The sequence below is a fragment of the Balaenoptera physalus genome, assembly GCF_965194825.1.
Source record: "Balaenoptera physalus genome assembly, chromosome: 1".
NCBI lineage: Eukaryota > Metazoa > Chordata > Mammalia > Artiodactyla > Balaenopteridae > Balaenoptera > Balaenoptera physalus.
Genome location: NC_138882.1, coordinates 128269995 through 128290362, shown reverse-complemented (window position 1 = coordinate 128290362; position 20368 = coordinate 128269995). Strand labels below are relative to the sequence as shown.

Here is a 20368-nt window from a genome sequence, read left to right as displayed (position 1 = left end):
TCCTTGCAGTGGCTTCTCTTGTTGAGGAGCGCGGGCTCTAGGCGCATGGACTTCAGTAGTTGTGGCACTCGGGCTCAGTAGTTGTGGCGCATGGGCTTAGTTGCTTCGCTTGGCATGTGGGGTCTTCCTGGGCTAGGAATTAGACCCATGTCCCCTGCATTGGCAGGCGGATTCCTATCCACTGTGCCACCCGGGAAGTCCCGAACTTAATCTTGAAACCAATGGCATGTTCTTAACCCTCCTTCTCCTCTTCCATTTTGTATCTGGGCCTCACAAATTACCCAAATTATGGTTGGCAAACTTAAGAGTAGCACTGCAGATTTTAGTAAAATGAATTGTATTTTTGAAGGAAAATGAGGTCAAATAAAGACTGGGTAAACGTAAGAAGTCCCTTTAAAACCTCCACACAACTTCTCACCATTTCAGTCTTTCTGTTTCTACCATTAAGTGAATTTGATCAAGTTGCATTAGCCTCTCCAGACCTCAGTTCCCCCTTTCTTAAAGCCAAGGGATTGGGACTTCCCTGGTGGCGCAGTGGTTAAGAATCTGCCTGCCAACTCAGGGGACACGGGTTCGAGCCCTTGTCCGGGAAGATCCCACATGCCGGGGAGCAACTAAGCCCGTGTGCCACAGCTACTGAGTCTGTGCTCTAGAGCCCACGAGCCACAGCTACTGAGCCCACATGCCACAACTACTGAAGCCCACGCGCCTAGAGCCCATGCTCTGCAACAAGAGAAGCCACTGGATTGAGAAGCCCGCGCACCACAACAAAGAGTAGCCCCCGCTCGCTGCAACTAGAGAAAGCCCGTGTGCAGCAGTGAAGACCCAATGCAGCCAAAAATGAATAAATAAATAAATAGATTTATTAAAAAAAAAAAAGCCAAGGGATTGGACTAGTTGAGGTCCATTTTAGACATGTTTTAGACATTTTTGTTTTACTACCTCATTCATTAATTACTTTCTTAAGCACAAAAATGAAAAATGAATAAAAATTTCCTCATTTAAAAAAGCGAATTTTCCAAAATAGTCTTGCCTATGTTTTCACTGTGGTATACATATCATGACCTCACTTTTGGGAACACAACCTTCGATGTCAGCATTGTAAATGGCAAGTAACATAGGAGTGTAAACCGCTACGAAGTTGGTGAGACCTGAGCTTGAATCCTGGCTCTGACAAGTACTATCTTTGTGACCTTAGACAAATTGCTTACTCTCATTAAGTCTCAATTTTCTTATTGGTAATATGGAGATGATAATGTATTTATAAAGCTATTGTGAGGATTAAATATGATAATGGATATAAATTGCTTAACACAGAGCTTGGCCTATAGGAAACAGTTCATATCGCCTAATGTTAATGATATAACTGCTTACATCATAAATTGAGGACTATTTCACTCAAGTATTTATTAAATAAACTAATGATCAGAATGTTTTCCGGTAGAAACTGACCTAAAGTATTTCTTTCTCTTTGCAGATCTTATATTGCACTTTAAATACACCTAAAGTTGACATGGGAAAACTCTTAGGAGCACAGATAGGTCTTGAAGATTTCATATTTGCCCATGTGAAAGGGATCAAAAAAGAAGTGAATGTGTATAAATCTGAGGATTCACTTGGTCTCACCATTACAGATAATGGTGCTGGCTATGCTTTTATAAAGGTAAGTCTTAAAAAATAACTGTGTGACTTAACTAAGGGTAACATATAATCTATATTATATGAAAATCTACCAGGTCAAAGAAAGTTTGAAATGATCTTTGGAGTGAGAGCTGACTCGACAGGGATGGATATATTGGTAATGTTTCCTTTAAAAAATGTTTCAAAGACACTATTCTTTTTTTTAAAAATTAATTTATTTTATTTAATTTATTTTTGCTGGGTTGGGTCTTCGTTGCTGCACGCAGGCTTTCTCTAGTTGCGGTGAGCGGGGGCTACTCTTCGTTGCGGTGCACGGACTTCTCATTGCGGTGGCTTTTCTGTTGCGGCGAGCGGGGGCTTCAGGAGTTGCCGTGTGCGGGCTTAGTTGCTCTGCGGCATGTGGGATCTCCCCACACCAGTGCTCGAACCGCGTCCCCTGCGTTGGCAGGCGGATTCTTAACCACTGAGTCACCAGGGAAGTTCCAACACCATTCTTTGGTTTACTCTTTCCTTGAATTTTTTTTTTTTTTTTGATTTTTTTTCCCTTCAGATTAAACTTCCTCTAGAATTTAGCATTTACTGAAAAGGAAAGCCTGGCTCTGGTGCCTACTTATCCTCATGGGCTCTTGTAGGTCTGTTGCTCCTCAACATGTGGTGACTTCCATGCTGATTTCCATTGATTTTGTGTTATTTCCAAGTGCACATATTTTTGACCACCTTATTTACTTTAAAAAAATGCTCTTCAAAAATATCTGAACTATATACAGTTGACTGTTTAACCACACAGGTTTGAACTGTGTGGGTCCACTCAGGTTTTTTTCAGTAGTAAATATTACAGTGTAATGCAGTTCAGGGTTGGTTGAATCTGTGGATGCAGAACTGTGAATATGGGGAACTGTTCACACGGTGGGATTTTTTACCAGGACTTTCCATTGCATAGAAGGTCAGCTCCCTTAACCCCTGCATTGTTCAAGGGTCAACTGTAATTACTTTATCTAAATACAAAGAGCAATATAGAGCTGCAAAGGCAAAAGAAGGAAGTTTGAAATGGTATGAAAAACTGTTAAGAACTGAGAATGGTGAAAAGATTCATCTCTTAAATAACAATTCTATTATTGTAATAAGTAGTTGTGTTTTTTTGTTTTTTTGGGTGTTTTTTGGCCGTGCATTACAGCCTGTGGGATCTTAGTTCCTTGAAATCCCCGGCCCTCGGCAGTGAAAGAGCCGAGTCCTAACCATTGGACCACCAGGGAATTCCCTGTAATAAGTAGCTGTAATAACACTGACTTATATTGAATGCTTGTCAGGTACTAGACACTTTGCATACGTTTTCTCATTTTAATGCTCACAACAATTCCATTTGGTATCATGTTTTCTTTTTAATTACTTTTTTGTTGAGATGTAACAGATGTACACCTTTAACGAATGTTTACAGATCTGTGTAAACACCACCCAGAGTAAGGGAAATTTCATTTCCATAACCCAGAAGGCTCCCCTGTGCTCCTTCTCGGTCAATACCCTTCCCCCACAAAGGTAGCCACTATTTTGACCTCTATCACCATAGTTTTGCTTGTTCTTGTACTTCATGAAAGTGGAATCACATATTATGTACTCTGCTGTTTCTGGCTTTTGCTCACATGTCTGTGAGGTTCATCTCTGGGTAGGCACTATTATCAACTGTTATAGATGTAGAAACAGGTTTGGGAAGGTTAAGCAGCTTGCCCAATGTTATGCAGCTGGACAAATTCAGGATTTGAATCCAAGCGATCTGACTCCAGAGCTGGCAGTCCTACCCACTGAGCTTAGAATTAGTGATAAAGTTTCATGCCTTTTTTTGGTCCAAATCCTTGATTTGCTGATGCATTGTCATCATTGAAAAAAATAGCCTTAGGGAAGTTATCTTCTTAACTGTAAATAGTACTTTATTTAACTTCCCACTTGATAGAACGGCTATTTTTAGCTCTGCAAAAGATATGACTCTGCTGAAGGTTGAGTGGGTGACCAAATGGAAAATCCGTGAGTTGGGAAAGTCATGTGGGATTATCTGGGGGAAGCTCAGGACATGAGGTACATGGAGCAATGCCATTCTAATGTCAGCAGGGAAGGGCTTGGAAGTTTTGCAAACACGCATGAATGTTTTAGACCTTAGCCTCTGATGTCCAGGGCTTGTGTTTCTATTTTTTTATGCCCCTTCAAACATGTGCCTGCCTCAGATTACTAGTCACTAGGCCTGTGGGGACAGAGAACATGGTGTCAAAGAGAAAGTGGAGCCTAAGCCAAACCTCCAATTTACAGTTCAACTTAGAAGAGAAATGAATATCATACTGTGTACAAGGTTGATATGATTTTTTTTAAATTGTGGAGGGCATGATTTCAGACTTATTGAAAGAGTGTAATAACACAAAGAACTCACATGATACCCTTTACTCAAAAAACTTTTACCATTTGCCACATTTGCTTTATTCTCTTAAACACAACACGTATGTGTGTGTATATGTACACACACATATACATATATGTAATTTTTCCTGAGCCATTGGAAAAAGTGGAGTGCGTATATTATGTCTCTTTATACAGTAATACTTCAGAATGTAGTTTCTAAGAACAAAAATATTCTCTTTAATATACCTACAGTACAGTTATGAAATTCAGAAAACCTAACAGCGATACAATACTGTCAATCTAGTGTCCATATTGCAATTTTATCAGTTGTCCTAGCAATGCATTTTTTTCCTGGTATAAGTCCAGTACAGGATCATGTATTTCATTTAGTTATCATGTCTTTTTAGTCATCTTTACTCTAGAATAGTTCCTCAGCCTTTTACAGGATATCCCTCAATTTGGACTTTTCTGATGTCTCTTCATGTTGTGAAACAGGTTATTATGCATTTTTGGCAGGAAAATTAGATAAGTGATGTTGTGTCCTTCTCAGTGTATTACCTCAGAAGGTGCATTTTATTGGTTTGTCTCATTATTCATGATGTTAATTTTTTCCCTTGTGTAAGGTAGTATCTGCCAGTCTTATTCACTGCAAAGTTATATTTTCCTTCGTAATTAATAATTTGTGGGGAGATACTTTGAGATTATGTATATATCTTGTTCTCTTACTTGCACCCCACAAATTTAGCATCTATTGATGAGTCTTGCCTGACTTGGTCTTTAATGGTTGCCAAATGGCGGTCTTTCTAATTCCATCATTTCCTATATATTTAAAAAAAATATTCTATTGTAATAAAGCACTCCACTTATTTATTATCTATTAGCAATGGACACATGATTTTTAAATTAATTTTTATTGGAGTATAGTTGATTATACAATGTTGTGTTAGTTTCTGCTGTACAGCAAAGTGAATCAGTTATACATATACATAAATCCACTCTTTTTTAGATTCTTTTCCCATGTAGGTCATTACAGAGTATTGAGTAGAGTTCCCTGTGCTATACAGTAGGTCCTTATTTGTTGTCAGTTTCTTATTCAGCGGGTCCATTACCATCATTTATTTTGATGCTCCAATTTCCTGAGATTTGTCTTGCAGGAGTCCTTTTCAGCTGGATCCTGTATCCTTTTGACCTGCCTCCCATTATTTTATTGAGGAATTCCTTCCTTCTGGTACAACAAGATGTTCTACGATCATCTTTTATCTTCTTTTCCCCAGGCTTGGAATCAACCATTCTTCAAGGAGCTCTCTTTCTTAGTGAGGATGGGTATTTCAAAATCAAGATCTGAAGCTGGTTGCATGCATTCATTGCTACCTGAGTGTCAGTGTTTCTAGGTCCTTTCAGTTACCACAGAAAGGGTTAGAAAACATGTATTTTAGGAATTATGATTTCATAATTATGCCTCCAATTCCAGTCCTGCCCCACAAGGTTCTACCTTGGCTTCCCCACTAAAATATTTGCTCTCAAAATTATTGAAATATTTACTTATTTCCTTAGTTCTACAATATACATAAAAGTTTCAGAATTGCTGTATTCGTACTCTGAAAAATCTATTAAGAGTTCAAGATTTATATGCATTTTTTGTCTTTAAATGTATGTACACAAAGTATTCTCTTCAGGAGTTAACTTGGAATAGTTTCTCACTTGCCCCTCCTTCCCCCACCCCATGATTTTTATTCATTTGAAATACTGTTGAATCCATTTGCTTCTCTTCAAATTGAGTTTGAGTTTTTCCTCTCATGTTGATTTAATTTTCTGAGTATGTAAAATGGTTTCAAAAGTTAAAACTATAATAAAAGATGTATTCAGAGATGTCGCTCCTTCTGTGATCCCCATTACTCATTTTCCCCACTCCTTAAAGTAATCAATTTTGTTAATTTCTGGCTCACTCTTCCAGTGTTTTTTGCCAAGATAAGCAGAAAAAGTGTAATGTTCCAAGAGTTCGCATGTCATCCTTGTTTGGGGACTATGCTAATCTTCTCTGTATGGTTCCAATTTTAGTGTATGTGCTGCTGAAATGAGTACTTGATATGCTTTTAGCAGTGGCTGGAAGTCAGTGAAGGTTGATGTAAGAGGACAGTGTAGTGGGGATTCAGACAAGGGTGAGGAGGAAGGAGTCCATGATTAGGAAGGCAGTGCAGTGTGGTGCATAGGACCACGGGCTTTAGAATCAGGCCTGCTTTTGGTCTTGCTTCAACCATTTATTTACTTGCTGTGTAACCTTGAGCAAGTCATTAAAGTCATTTCTGTGCCTTCTCTCAAATGGAATATTAGCACTTACTTTATAGGATTATTTGGGTATAAACTGATGACACCTCTGAAATGTTTGATAGTACTTATAATTGATAGCTAATACCTTAATAATAGCAACAACAACAGATCATCACATAATTAGGAGATGGGATCGACGGCAGAGAAATGTATTTACTAGTACCGCATGGTTCTCACCGATAAGCCTCTTCAGGTGGAAAGACAGCAGACTTAAACATTTATAACTTTTGTACCCAAGTCTTAACATTTCCCAGGAAAATGTATATAAATAACTTAATCAGAAAAATCAGAGTATACTTACAACAAACTCTACAAATTCCTAAAATAGTTCAAGACCAGAGTTGGCGTACATTTTCTATAAAGGGCCAGATAGTGAATATTTTAGGCTTCATTAAATTTTAGGGTCATACAGTCTTTGTTGCAACTACTCAACTCAACGTTGTAGCACAGAATTTATATACAATACTTAAACTATGAGCATAGGTGTCTTTTAGTAAAATCTTATTTATGGACACTGTAATTTGAATTTTGTATAATTTTCACATGTCACAGATATTCTTTTATTTTTTCCCAACCATTAAAAAAGGTAAAACCATTCATAACTCATGGGTCGTATAAAAACAAGTGGTAGGCCAGATTTGACCTATGAACCGTTGTTTGCTGATCCCTAGTTTAACAGAAGAGAATACTTTTAGATTCAAAATAAAATAAGGGCTTATAGTATGCAATTAAGAAACGAAAACCTAAGTTGATTTAGAATTGAAGTAACTTATAAATAACCACAGAACTGTCATTTTCAGAATATCTTCTTATAGAAATCTGTATGATTTGGGATACTTTTACTTTACTAGAACTAAATCACATTTTAGCATGATCCTTTGAGAAATACGGTACTCGTATATTTCTAATATTTTGATTATTTAATTATCCAGAACTAATAATTGTACAAGGTCAAGGGACTCGGGGAGCGGGTGAGGGGGCAGTTCTGGGACGGAAGGTAGGATCTCTGAGAAGAGGCATGTAAAGCAAGAATAGAAGTGGTGATCTGAGAAAAGAGGTAATATTTGAGATCTGGAGGCCATGATATAGATGAAGAACAGCTTTAGTAGAGGTAAGAAAAAGTAAAGTAGGAGGGTGGGGTTTGTAAAAAAAAAAAAAAAATAGTTCAAAGGTGATAGGTCACCTTTTTACCTTTTTCCAGTTTTATTGAGGTATAGTTGACATATAACATGGTGTAAATTTAAGGTGTACAATGTATTGATTTGATACACTTACATATCGTAAAATGATTATCAAGGTGATAGATCATCTTGGAAAACTACAACCCCAAACTCTGGTCTTGAGTCAGAAGATCTTGAATTCTTCATGTGACTTTCTTTCTTTCTTAACCAGACATTTGGGTTAGTTAGATCTGTTTGATTGGGAGTGTTTTGAGGAAAGAGCATGATGTCTCATAATTATACCACCTCTGTTTGAAAAGCAGTTCTCTTATTTATTAGCTGTGTTATTTTGGTTAAGCCATGTCATCACTGTGCTTTGATTTCCTCATTCACTAAAGGAATATTAAATATTTCCCCTCCCAAGCTTGTTAGGACTAAATGAAATAGCTATTTACAGTTGTTAATCTGAATGTTTATTATTATGAACAAGGTTTGAGGACAGTGTTTGGAGGGTCAGCAGCAGAGACTCAGAGTTGCTGACCATGTGGGCAGGGTCGGCTCAAACAACCTCGAGTCAGTGCTTAAGACTTTGAGGATGGTGGGATGCCACCCTAGAGTTCTGCTGATCTGTGATGAGAAGATAGAATTTTGTAACTATATGGGATGAATTAATAGAAGTTAATATAATAACGGTCTGAAATGTTTGGGAACCTCTAAGTTTAATAATATTGTAAATCCTACCTTCCAAAAATATTTAATGTTGTCTTCACATTTTGCAGCATCAAGCTCCAAAGCCAGATGAGAGAAAGTTCTAAGTATTGAAGAGAATGATATTAAGTAACTCAGTAAATATAAATATAGAATTAATGCCTCTTTTTTCTTCCTGGTCCTTTGTGCCTGAGTAGCACTTTTAGCAATATTATTAATCTCTGTCAAGTTATGGTATGATTATTAAAGTATATTAAATTGCAGAAACTTGTCTCAGTTGCTACCTCATTCTTTATTCTATCTATTTAGGAAGCTAAGGCTCAGGTCACCCACAAAATATATCATCAGTGTCTCCCACTTTGCCTCTATATCTGGTTCACCTTATGGTGCCCTTCTCCAAGTTTCTTATGTTGATTTTCCTCTCTCTTCATCCCAGATTCTTATCCACTGGCCCTGATGATTACATATGCTTTGACTTTCCTCTTGCCCACCTGGATTCTCACCTTGCTACCTGCTGACTTCTGGTAACCGCCTTTCCTCCCTCTCTCTGGGCACCTTTCTTGTGACCTGTGGCTACTCATAGGCCCTGGTGACCCTAGATTTCTGTTACTCTGCCCTTTAATTTACTGGTAAGATTCATACATGTCTTTAAAGTCTTTCATTTAGTTTTATATAGTGCTTATTTTTAATAAAATTACAACAGTAAGTCTTAAACTAAAAATATGTGGAACTGAAATTTGTATGGTATAGTTGATCAAAGGAAAAAATAGGTTCAGAATGTATCAAGAAACAAATTAGAATAAAAATTAAGAAAGTCAGAGTTATAGATTTTCACATTCTCTAGTGACTTAAGAAAGGTTAGATGACAGAATATTAGATTTTTTTGCTTTGTTTCTTTAAACTCTAGTCTTTTGTTTAATCTTACTTATGTTTCTATGACAGTTTAGAAACTCCAGTTGTACTGAGTGGTTTGTTGTGGTTACCCTTGTTTGTTTCTCTAGTTTATGTGTCAAATATGGACTTACTAAAAAAAATTGTCACTTAGATTATGAAATTTCTGGGTTTTTTCCTTTAAAATTAACTACCTGTAATGACAATAATCTCCGTGTGAATAAGCATTATTGTGTCATTTGCATAAAGCCTATTAACAGTTATTACAGTGAACATAGCAGTGTTCTTAAAATTGGGGGGTAAAACAGAAACCCACTGTAAGTTTTGGTATATTGTAATACAATTTAAAAATTAAAAATGCCCAACCTTTCTAGATTAGTCTTCTACAACTTGTTTTTTCTTATGACAGTATTATGGAGATGTTGGGGTACTTGAGATCGGTTTGTCTCTCAACTCGTGGATGCAATGATCAATCCCCTGCTGACTCAGAAGATGCTGTTACTCCACCTGGCAAGAGTGGGGAATACACACACTTCAGTTACACAATAGCAGCAGCCCCTAATATTTCCAGCCTGTCATTCTCACAAAGGATTTGTGATGCCCGAGGCAGACGGTGGCCTGCATTTTGCCCTGTTCCTCACCACTGTTGAAGAATTTGTACATCCTCTGTGGGGCTGTTACCTGTGCAGAGTTTTCTGGAGCTTCTGTCCCTAAAATCCTTTCAGAAAATCTTAGGATTATGTTAGGGAGTCTTACACCTCATCTTGAAACTCTGCACTACTGATGTATTGTACATACGTATGATAGGAAAGACCAATTTGATGTTTCTCCTTGGGTCCTAAGTTCTCCTCACCTAAAATACATGAATGAACAGTGATGGTATAACATCCTCATTGGCTCCCCAACTGGTAACCACACCTGTCTCTTAAGTATCAATATTCTTAACTAAGGTTGTACCAATTCTTGTCTTGCATTTGTAACTAAGGTTTAAAAAACTGTAGCTAAGGGCTTCCCTGGTGGCGCAGTGGTTGAGAATCTGCCTGCCAATGCAGGGAACACGGGTTCGAGCCCTGGTCTGGGAAGATCCCACGTGCCGCAGAGCAACTGGGCCCGTGAGCCACAACTACTGAGCCTGCGTGTCTGGAGCTTGTGCTCCGCAACAAGAGAGGCCGCCATAGTGAGAGGCCCGTGCACCGCAATGAAGAGTGGCCCCCACTTGCTGCAACTAGAGAAAGCCCTCGCACAGAAACGAAGACCCAACACAGCTCAAAAAAAATAAATAAATAAATAAATAAATTTATTAAAAAAAAAAAACCAAAACAAAAAACTGTAGCTGGGGCTTCCCTGGTGGTGCAGTGGTTGAGAGTCTGCCTGCCAATGCAGCGGACACGGGTTCGAGCCCTGGTCTGGGAAGATCCCACATGCCGTGGAGCAACTGGGCCCGTGAGCCACAACTACTGAGCCTGCGCATCTGGAGGCTGTGCTCCGCAGCAAGAGAGGCCCTGATAGTGAGAGGCCCGTGCACCGCAATGAAGAGTGGCCCCCGCTCGCCACAACTAGAGAAAGCCCTCGCACAGAAACGAAGACCAAACACAACTAAAAATAAATAAATAAATAAATTAAAAAAAAAAAAAAAACTGTAGCTGCTAGAAAAAGCTCAAGCTTTATTCTGATGTAATGGGCCTCATGTTGAAATGATTCAACAATCATTTATGGAGGGACTTTTCTGTGCAGACGTTGTGCTAGGCACAGGGCAGTGGTGAAGAAGACCATCTCTGTCCCCAAGGATATTACAGTTCAGTAGTGGAGACTGAGAGATAAATGAGCAATTGCAGTATGGTTTGTTGAACTTGGCAAATTCCTTGATCTTCTGATCAAGACATGAGGCTCTCATAAAGATTGTTAAAATTAATTGAGATGGCAAATGTAAAGTACCTAGCTTAGAGCTCAACTTATGTAGCAGAAAGTACTACAGAGACATGAGAGTGGCACCTTACCTAGTCTTGGAGTGGGCTGGGAGGTGTCAGGAAAAGCTGCTCAGAGGAGCTGGTGACTGTGATGGAAGCTGAATTCTGAATGATAAAGAAGAATGGTTGGGAGTAGGATGGTTGTCTTTGTTGTTTGGGCTTCTGTCTTTAACTGAACATTAAACTGCCTTGTTGATATGTCAGTATATTGTATGTAATGTCTCAACAGCATGATAAGTAATGTTACACAGTGCTATTTTATATTAAGTATTACCCTTCATTTTCTTTCAGAGAATTAAAGATGGCAGCATAGTTGACTCAGTTAAAACAATCTGTGTGGGGGATCACATTGAAGCCATCAATGGAGAAACTATCGTTGGGTGGCGTCACTTTGATGTTGCTAAGAAGTTAAAGGAATTAAAAAAAGAGGAACTCTTTACCTTGAAGTTAATAGAACCTAAGAGGGCCTTTGGTAAGTCGGTTTGGCTTATCTTTCTCAGGGAAATGAGTACTGCGATATGGTGCCATGTGCTTTTGTATACCAGTTAAGAACATAGGAAGTGATAGATAAGCTCTACTTATAAGGAAAACAACCATTGAAGGAGAAAAAAATTACCTAGAAGGACATTTTCTTAAAAAGACATTTTGGAGTTATAAAGTGTCATGTATAGTGACTCAATTTGTTCCAAGCTCGAAGAACAGCACCTTGTATTGCGTTCATCTTGTCGAGCAGGGAGATTTTTGACTGAGCTCTCTAAACAGTGGTAACTGTCACTCATGGACCGCAACAGCAAAAATTTTAGTTACACACAGAATTGATATTTAAAGTAGTTATTTGGTCTATTTTAAAGACTTCCTTCAATACTTTTCCTCCATTGGCATTTTGAACTTGGCAGTGTGGAATGGTATGAAATTGCTTCTACTTTGGTGTGACATCTGTACTTGCTTGGTTTTAGCCATGGCAGCTGTGTTGCAACTGCTGTTCAAACCCCCAGGGCTATCTCATCTACAGGAAAATGTGCCAGCTTCTCTCTCACTACCCTGAACTATTTTAATAAGCCAAATGATGGCCTAGTGTTCATCAGTGTTAAAATATCTTCAGCAGAATCATTCTCAGCCTGCCCTTGCTCATCTGTGACTCCACCCACCTTATGTTCTTTCCCTTGCTCACAAAGTATAAATATTCCTTATAGTTTGTCTCTAATGGCTTTTCTCAGGGCAGTTAATGACAATGATGGGTGAATGCAGTGGGTCGGGGCAATTACATTTCCCCACCCTAAGCAAGTAAGGGGCAGATCCTAGCCATACGAAATTGAAACATTTTCTCTGCTTCCAAGCGATTCTGTGCCATTTAATAGAAATGCAGTGTAGGTGGTATTGCTTGTGGGTGACAGAGTTCCAAGAAGATGTAAGAAAAGGATGCCTTATGCCAGTAGTGTTCCTGGAGGGACCATTCTAGGAACCACTGACGCAGATACTGTGGTCCTGCCTGGTACATTACAGCATCGGAGCTCACTTCCCACAGAGGAAGGTGGGCCAGCACGCAGAGTTCTATCCAGCAGCCCCTTTTGAAATGGCTTTGTTTGGTAACCAGCTTCCCAGGTATCACAGCATATAAACTGATAGGATGTAGGCAGTTTGAGATAAACAGTATCTGATTTAGGCTCTTTGTAAATCAAAGTTATTCTCTTAGTACAGCTCAAGAAATATAATTGCTTTCTACATTTATTTCTACCGTAGAATCTGTTTTCCAGAGTCGATCTCTTCCTGTTTTTCCTTGTCTGCATATAAATTGTGTGGTCCCTGTGTTTTTTGTAGAAAGTTGCTGGTACACCTTAACTTGGATGTTAGGTTGGTAATAGTCTTGAATGTTATAGAGGTCATTGTATTTAGCTATTATTGCTCCATGATTAGATTTTTTCCTTCAATATTTGAGATACATGTGTGGACGGTTGGTGTACTTCACTGCCTTATGTGTCTGCGGTGGCTGAACTTGCTGTTTTGCTTCATATGAATTCCATGGACAAATTTGAAAAGGATTTTCCTAATGGGGGTATATTATTTCAGGCAGGTCACATTCTGGTGGTATGAGTTAGGATACTTGGAGATTGATTTTGGGGCAGTGACAAGTTTTTATTTTCCATGGTTTCAATGGCAGCTTAACTCAATGTAACCCCTGCTGGTCTATATGCATTTTTCACTCTGTGGATCAATGTTTGCCTCTGGGCCCTAGCCTGGGGATTTCTCTTAGAAGTAGACCTTGCTTCTCTGCCCACCCTTCAGCCCTTAATTTTGGTGCCTATCTTTTTGACTCTAGGATAAAGGCAATGCTAGCTTGTTCCTTACCCTGTGGCCTTATTCCAGCACTTAGCTCTTTGCCAGGGAGGGAATATATATCAGGAGGTACTTGGGGGACCAGGCTTGGCCCCATTCTGTCCATCCCAATCTTATCTTTTGCTATGTTTCCTTCCTTCCTGTGTTTTTCTAGCATTTTCATTGATGCATTGATTCAAATTTAAAGTCCTTCATGATCTGACTCTGTCATCGTGGATTCCTACCAGGAGAAAGAACCAGTCTACATGAGGCAGAATTCTCTTCTTTGCATTCAGATAGCTTCAGCCAAGATGGCCTAAGTCATTTTTGGGACTTTACCAAAAGCTGTCAGAAATAGCCACACACTCCAGTATCTTGAGATTTTCCTATCAACTTCCCAAAGATTTAGGCTGGGGAGGCATGTGGACTGTATCCCAAAATATAGGAGGGAATAATGTAGTTGGCTGCTTTGTGCTGGCATAGCAGGTATGATGAGCACAACTTCTTAACCACTGATGAGGGAATCCTTACTGCCTGTTTTATTTCCATATTTTACATCCACCACTACCCTCACCCCACTTCTAGGGGCCACTATATGTGTCAAGATTCTTTGAGAGCTACAGAATAAGCACTATCTAATTTAAGGAAAAGATATTTTTGGGAAAGACTATCAAGTAGGTCTCAGAAACAAAGACAGTTCAATCAAGTCTTGGAAAGGTAGGAACTGAGGCTGTTTCAGGGATGTGTGAACCAGGAACCCTTCATGGTACTGGCTTAATTGACTCCCTGAAGTTATTTCCTGTCTTCATGTTACCCCACTTAGGATTCAAATTCCTGGGAAGGGGGTACTTATTAGGTCGTGTGTCTGTCTTGATAGTGGGGAAGGCAGGCTACATAATTGACAGGCCCACCAAAATCACACAGAACAGTGAAGGGGAGGAAGTTTCCTTTTGGGTAGGAAAAGGCAGATGTCCATTTAACCATTTCTCTAAGCTTTTACATCTTGTTCTTTAGGTGGAGAAGTGTTTGTTTTCTCTTGACTTTGAATCTGACTCTATCCATGCATGATGCTGTCAGTCTGGTGTATCAGAATGAGTCTGGAGGGAGGAGGGTATTGTCAACTGGCTTTGGGTGTCTAGTCTTAAGGATTTTATTATTTTGCTAAGTTTTGGGTGCTATATAGATGGCTGTTCGGCAGTGGGCTATCTGGAGACCATGACAGTATCGTAACTTTCTTTCAGGGGAAGGCTAAAGCCATATTCTTCTTGGTGCTGGCCACCAAATTTGGAAGGGACCTCACTCCATAGATTTGGACTACACTCCTGGAAGGTCCTTCATTTATGTATCCCACAAATAATTTGAGAATCTGCTGTGTTCTAGGTACTCTGCTATGCCTAGCAGATACTAAGAAAAAAAGCCTAAGTTATAGCTCCTGCCTTTTGAGAAGCTCACAGTGTAGTAGGAAGCTGTTATGAACTGAATTGTGTCCCCCTAAAATTTGTATGTTGAAGTCCTAATCTCCAGTACCTCAGAATGTGACAATATTTGGAGATAGGATCTTTAAAGAGGTAACTAAGTTAAAATGAGGTCATTAGGGTGGCCCCCTGGTCCAATATGACTGGTGTATTTACAAGAAGAGAAAAATTGGACATGGAGACATGTAGGGGGCGAATGCCTTGTGAACATGAAGACAGCCAACTGCAAGCCAAGGAGAGAGGCCTCAGAAGAAAGTAACCCTGGTAACAGACTTCTAGCCCCCATAACTGTAGGAAAATAAGTTTTTGTTGTTTAAGCCATGTGGTCCTTTGTTATGGCAGCCCCAGGAAACTAATACAGAGGCCAATAAGCAAAAAAAGAAAATATAGTGCAAGTTCTTTGACTATGGCAGTAGATCTTGGACTTTCTGACAATATAGAAGGTATAGGTTGGGTGTCTTAGCAGTCCTTTGGCCTTGGGCAGATGGCAAGAACATACCAATATGTTTTCATTCAATAAATATTTGAGTAATTAGTATATACTGGTCTTAGGGTGCTAGTTGCTGGGATAATAGTCACTGTTTATCGAGAACCTACTGTGCTCCATCACCGTACTACATACTTGGTATTCTATAAATAAGATCCAGTTCTTGCCTTCAAGAAATGCATGTCTAGGGACTTCCGTGGTGGCACAGTGGTTAAGAGTCCGCCTGCCAGTGCAGGGGACACGGGTTCAATCCCTGGTCCGGGAAGATCCCACATGCCGCGGAGCAACTAAGCCCGTGTGCCACAACTACTGAGCTTGCCCTCTAGAGCCTGCAAGCCACAACTACTGAAGCCTGCATGCCACAACTACTGAAGCCCATGCTCTGCAACAAGAGAAGCCACCACAATGAGAAGCCCACGCACCGCAACGAAGAGTAGCCCCTGCTCGCTGCAACTAGAGAAAGCCCGTGCAGCAACGAAGACCCAACACAACCAAAAAAAAAAAAAAAAAAAAAAAGGAGAAAAGAAAAGAAAAAAAAAAGAAACTCATGTCTAGTGAGAAGAGATGGATATGAAAAAATTTCAATAGAGGGTGTTAGAGGTGATAGAATGTACTGGAGGTCTAAAAGTGGGATACATCAAACCAACCAAGGAGCTTAGGAAAAGCTTCCTGGAGAAGGAATTTGAGGTGAATCTTAAGAGGCTTACTCAATGAACAAATCAGGGAAGGTTGTCCTAGGGAGTAGGAATAGAATAAACAAAGGTGCAGAAGCGTGAAGCAGTATCATATATCTTAGAATATGATGTATGTGGGTGTGATTGGAATAGAGGTTATAGGTGGTGGTGTGGCAAGAGACAAAGCCCAAGAGTCAGTGGGCACCAAATTATCAAGGACCTTATGTATATAGATAAAGAGTGGACAGCGGAGAACCACTGAAGGGGTTTAGGCAGGGGAGAAGCATAATGAGACCTGGATTTTAGAGAGGTATTTTGGAGACTATGTCAGAGAGGTAGGGTATGAGTAAAAGGTCAGGAAGTCAATAAAGACTCTATTGTGTTGAGGAGAAGCAAGATGAAATCCGGAGGCAGTGCCAGTAGGCATGGAGGTAAGAAATGGTTCTGAGGATTAGATGGTGGTGCGCTGGAGCCATTAGTGCTCATCTCTTTTCAATTCCATGTTCAGTGGCATCAAGTCGGTTGCTTGAAATTGGCTCTGGTGAGGTATTTGCGTCACAGAAATAGACAAGTGCTGCAAGTCAGGGCTTTTTTTTTTTTTTTTTTTTAACCTGGAAAGGTGACTGTTAAACATTTACCTGCATACCACTGAATTTAAGAAGGTAAAATTGGTAACGCATTGGATGTTGAGGTATAGGAAAAGAAGTTGCAAATGATGACCCACGGATTTGTGGATTGTATGTGGTGCTATTCCTTAAGAGGAGGAAAACTAGAAAAGAAAAATTTGGGTGAGGAGACAGGGAAGAGAGATTGCACGTACAGTACAATTTTGGGCCTTAAGAGTTTGAAATCTGTGGGACAGTTCAGTTGGAAATGTGTTAGATGTAGATGGGCATTTAGAATTGGGGCCTAGGGAATGGGATTTCTGAGTAACTTGAAACCATGGAAGTAGATCCAGTTACTCAGAGTAATAAGAGAAAAAGGCCAAAAACAGAGCCCTGGGGGAACCCCAGCTTTCAAGGGATAGAAAGAGAAGGAGTTGGCACAGTGAGGAATGGCTGGACTTGGAAGAGCCAGCTTCTGGGTGGCCTTTACCCAAGCGCTCAAGGAACAAGTCACTTGTCCCAAGAGCAGATGCGCCATTGCAGCTTTCCTAAGTTGCCTGTGGGACTCTGAGGGAGGAATAGACTAGTATAAAACATACCCTCAGAATCTCCTCTGCTGGTTTAAATAACTGTTTTTCAGCCAGTAGGTCTCAACCGGTGTGTTTAGAGCACAAAGTAGAATAGAACTGAAAATTCCATAGTGCTTTGTGCCTAGTAAGGGTAAGCATTGTTTCAGTTTCAATGTTTCCGTGTATGCATATGGGTGTTTCAGATATATAATTTATGTCATGATATAATGTATTATATATATTTCTCACTGTGTGTCACAGCAAAAAAACCACAGAAAACAAAAAACAAAAACATTTGAAAGCGACTGGTTTAAATGATCCCCTTGTTGAAAACTTGTAATTTAATGGGAAAGCTTATTCATACCTAACATGGTTTCTCCTGGTCAGCTGCGTTCCGATCCAAATTTTCCATCTTCTAGCCATGAATTGATGGCAGCCTTCCCAATCCTTATCAAGTATCGGCTGGAATGTCTCTAGTGGTAATTTTTTTAGGGCATGGCTCACTTCCTTTTCTCTTTTGCCAGTGAAAAGGAACATGTCTCCACAATGAGCTCAACCCTTCAGAGTTTGCCCTGTAAACCTAGATTTTCCCAAGGCTGTGAAAATTAATTCTTCCATTTCACTGGCTGAAGGATCAGACTAGTTTAACTGATTTGTTTTCTTATGAGGCCTTTTAATTATTAAATGTTATGAGGCTTTGATTCAGTTTTATTTAGATAAGTCTCCACTTAACTTATCCTGGAGAATTTCTTTAATTTGTAATTGTTCCACTTTATGGAAAGAGGTTTGTGGAAGGAGGTATGAAATGTATCTGTAAAGTGTTTTGAAAACAGAAAGGGAGTTGAAAGAATGTTGGCCTCCTAAAGCATCGATAGTCTTTGTTTTGGGGTTAGATTTTGTTACAGATCTCTGGGCTATGTCTTCTTTTAGAGACCTCATTTCTGTGCTATGTGCCCATCAGAATAGGATGTTCAGTATGTGAAGTACGTCCGATTCCCTTGAGTCATTCACAGCTGGAAAACTTGTACCTCATCTTCGTGATTCAGCTTAACTGATGTGCTCATTTTCAAAGACTAAGTCTATTTGCTATTAAGAGAAACTTTGGCTTTTAAGTTTTATGACTTTTTAGATAGACACATCAAACATTTAAAAAATACTCTCTACTATTCATGCTATTTCGAGTGAACATTTTTCAAGCAACAGTGCTTTTGGTACTTTTTTTTTCTTTTTAAATTAATTAATTAATTAATTATTTTTGGCTGCGTTGGGTCTTCATGGCTGCGCGGGCTTTCTCTAGTTGCGGTGAGCGGGGGCTACTGTTCGTTGCGGTGTGCGAGCTTCTCATTGCGGTGGCTTCTCTTGTTGCGGAGCATGGGCTCTAGGCACACGGGCTTCAGTAGTTGTGGCGCGTGGGCTCTAGAGCACAGGCTCAGTAGCTGTGGTGCACAGGCTTAGTTGCTCTGCGGCATGTGGGATCTTCGCGGACCAGGGTTCGAACCTGTGTCCCCTGCGTTGGCAGGCGGATTCTTAACCACTGTGCCACCAGGGAAGTTCGGTACTTTTATATATACTGAATTCTACTAAATATCCTGTGGAATACGAAAAAAGTTACAAAAGGGACAACAAAGTGTAAGTAGTTAAGTTTGTAGACTCTGCCACATATGGGCTGTGTGTTAATGTGACATTGGGTGGATTAACCTTTCTGTGCTTTGGTTTCCTCACACAAAAAGTAAAGATAATAGTATCGACCACATTGGGCCGTTGTGAGGATTAAATGATTAAACACGCAAAAACAATCATAGAACAGTCCCTGGTGCATATAAGTCTTTGGTAGAAGTTAGCTGCTACTATTACTATTGATACTATCTTGAAGGTGTAGCCCTTTCTTTAAGGAGTAATTTTAGAAACAAGATGAACCCCACATGAAGCAAGACAGACAATGTGGGTGAGTTGGTGATTAGCAAATATTTGTTGAGAACCCTGGCACTCTTCCGGATCCTGGAAAGACAGATGGTAAATCACATCTCATATCAAATAATGAAATATATCAGTATGTCATTGTCATAGCCGCCGTTCACTTTTCTAAGTACTTTCTAAGTCGGAAATAATTTAATCCTTACAACCATTCTAAAAAGTTAAGCAATCTGTCCAAGATTTTAGAGTTAGCTCGTGAACGAGGGAGGTAGGCTTCTAACCCCTGCAGTGAGTGTCCAGAGCCAGCTCCCTAACAGCTGTTATGGATGAGTCAGCATGTTTACTGTCCTCAAGGAGCTTGCAATTTACATAAGGAGGCAGATACATTAAGAATCAGGTAGTTTATCAATAGCCGGAATAGCTACCATTTGAAGCAATTGCTTATTAGAAGCAATATGGTATAACGGTTAAAAGCATAGATTCTGAGCCAAAGTGCTTGGGTTGAATTCCTACCTCTGCTGCTTACTTCCTATGTGATCTTGGACTACTTACTGACTGCCTTCTATGCCTGTTTACTTATCCATAAAGTGTTGTGGGGATTGAATGTGTTAATATACGTAAAGCACTTAGAATAGTGCGTGGCACACAGTGCTACATAAATGTAAGTCGTTGCTACTAGGACTTCTATTCTGGCCTGATTCAATCCTTGTGTCATTCCTATGAAGGTTTTCTAGATAAGTAAACTGAGCCTTTGGGCAGTTAAATACCTCCCTGAGGTCATTCAGTGCTAGTATAGTACTCCATTCCTGTTTGCTCCTGAGGCTTCTGCACTTAACAGTATGTGTTACTACCTCTTAGACTATAATGCAGACCATATGATATGTGCTGTAATGCAGATTTAAACAAAGGTCAGTTCAGCTGAGAGCTGATTTGTCCTTGAAGGGAAAGGGTCCTGAAGCTGAGAATGAGGGAGGCTGGGAGCAGTGGTAATATTGCGAAGGAATTTTCTCAAAGCGATAAGCCATGGGACAGATGGCTTATCTAGCATGTCCCACCAGTATCAAGGACCAGTGTCCCATTCCCATGTAACTCCCCATGAGAAGTGATAGGACTCCTGATAGAGTTGCAAAGGGATATCAGGGCTGTGAGAGCTGTGACCTTGCCATCTGAGGTGAAAGAGGCCCTGTGCCCTGGGCTTGGACACACTGACTTGGAGGTCGAGCTTCAGGGTAGGATCCGCGTTGGACTGAGCAC

General features: G+C 39.9%; 1 protein-coding gene across 1 annotated transcript in view; it reads left to right on the top strand.

Moving 5' to 3' along the window:
* Positions 1–20368, top strand: part of GIPC2 (GIPC PDZ domain containing family member 2) — a 93601-nt gene that overhangs the window by 32586 nt on the left and 40647 nt on the right. Inside the window, exons 2-3 of the mRNA XM_082421100.1 lie at positions 1478–1663; positions 11369–11549. Of these exons, the coding sequence (XP_082277226.1) occupies positions 1478–1663; positions 11369–11549 (367 nt within the window). The remainder of the gene's footprint in view (positions 1–1477; positions 1664–11368; positions 11550–20368) is intronic.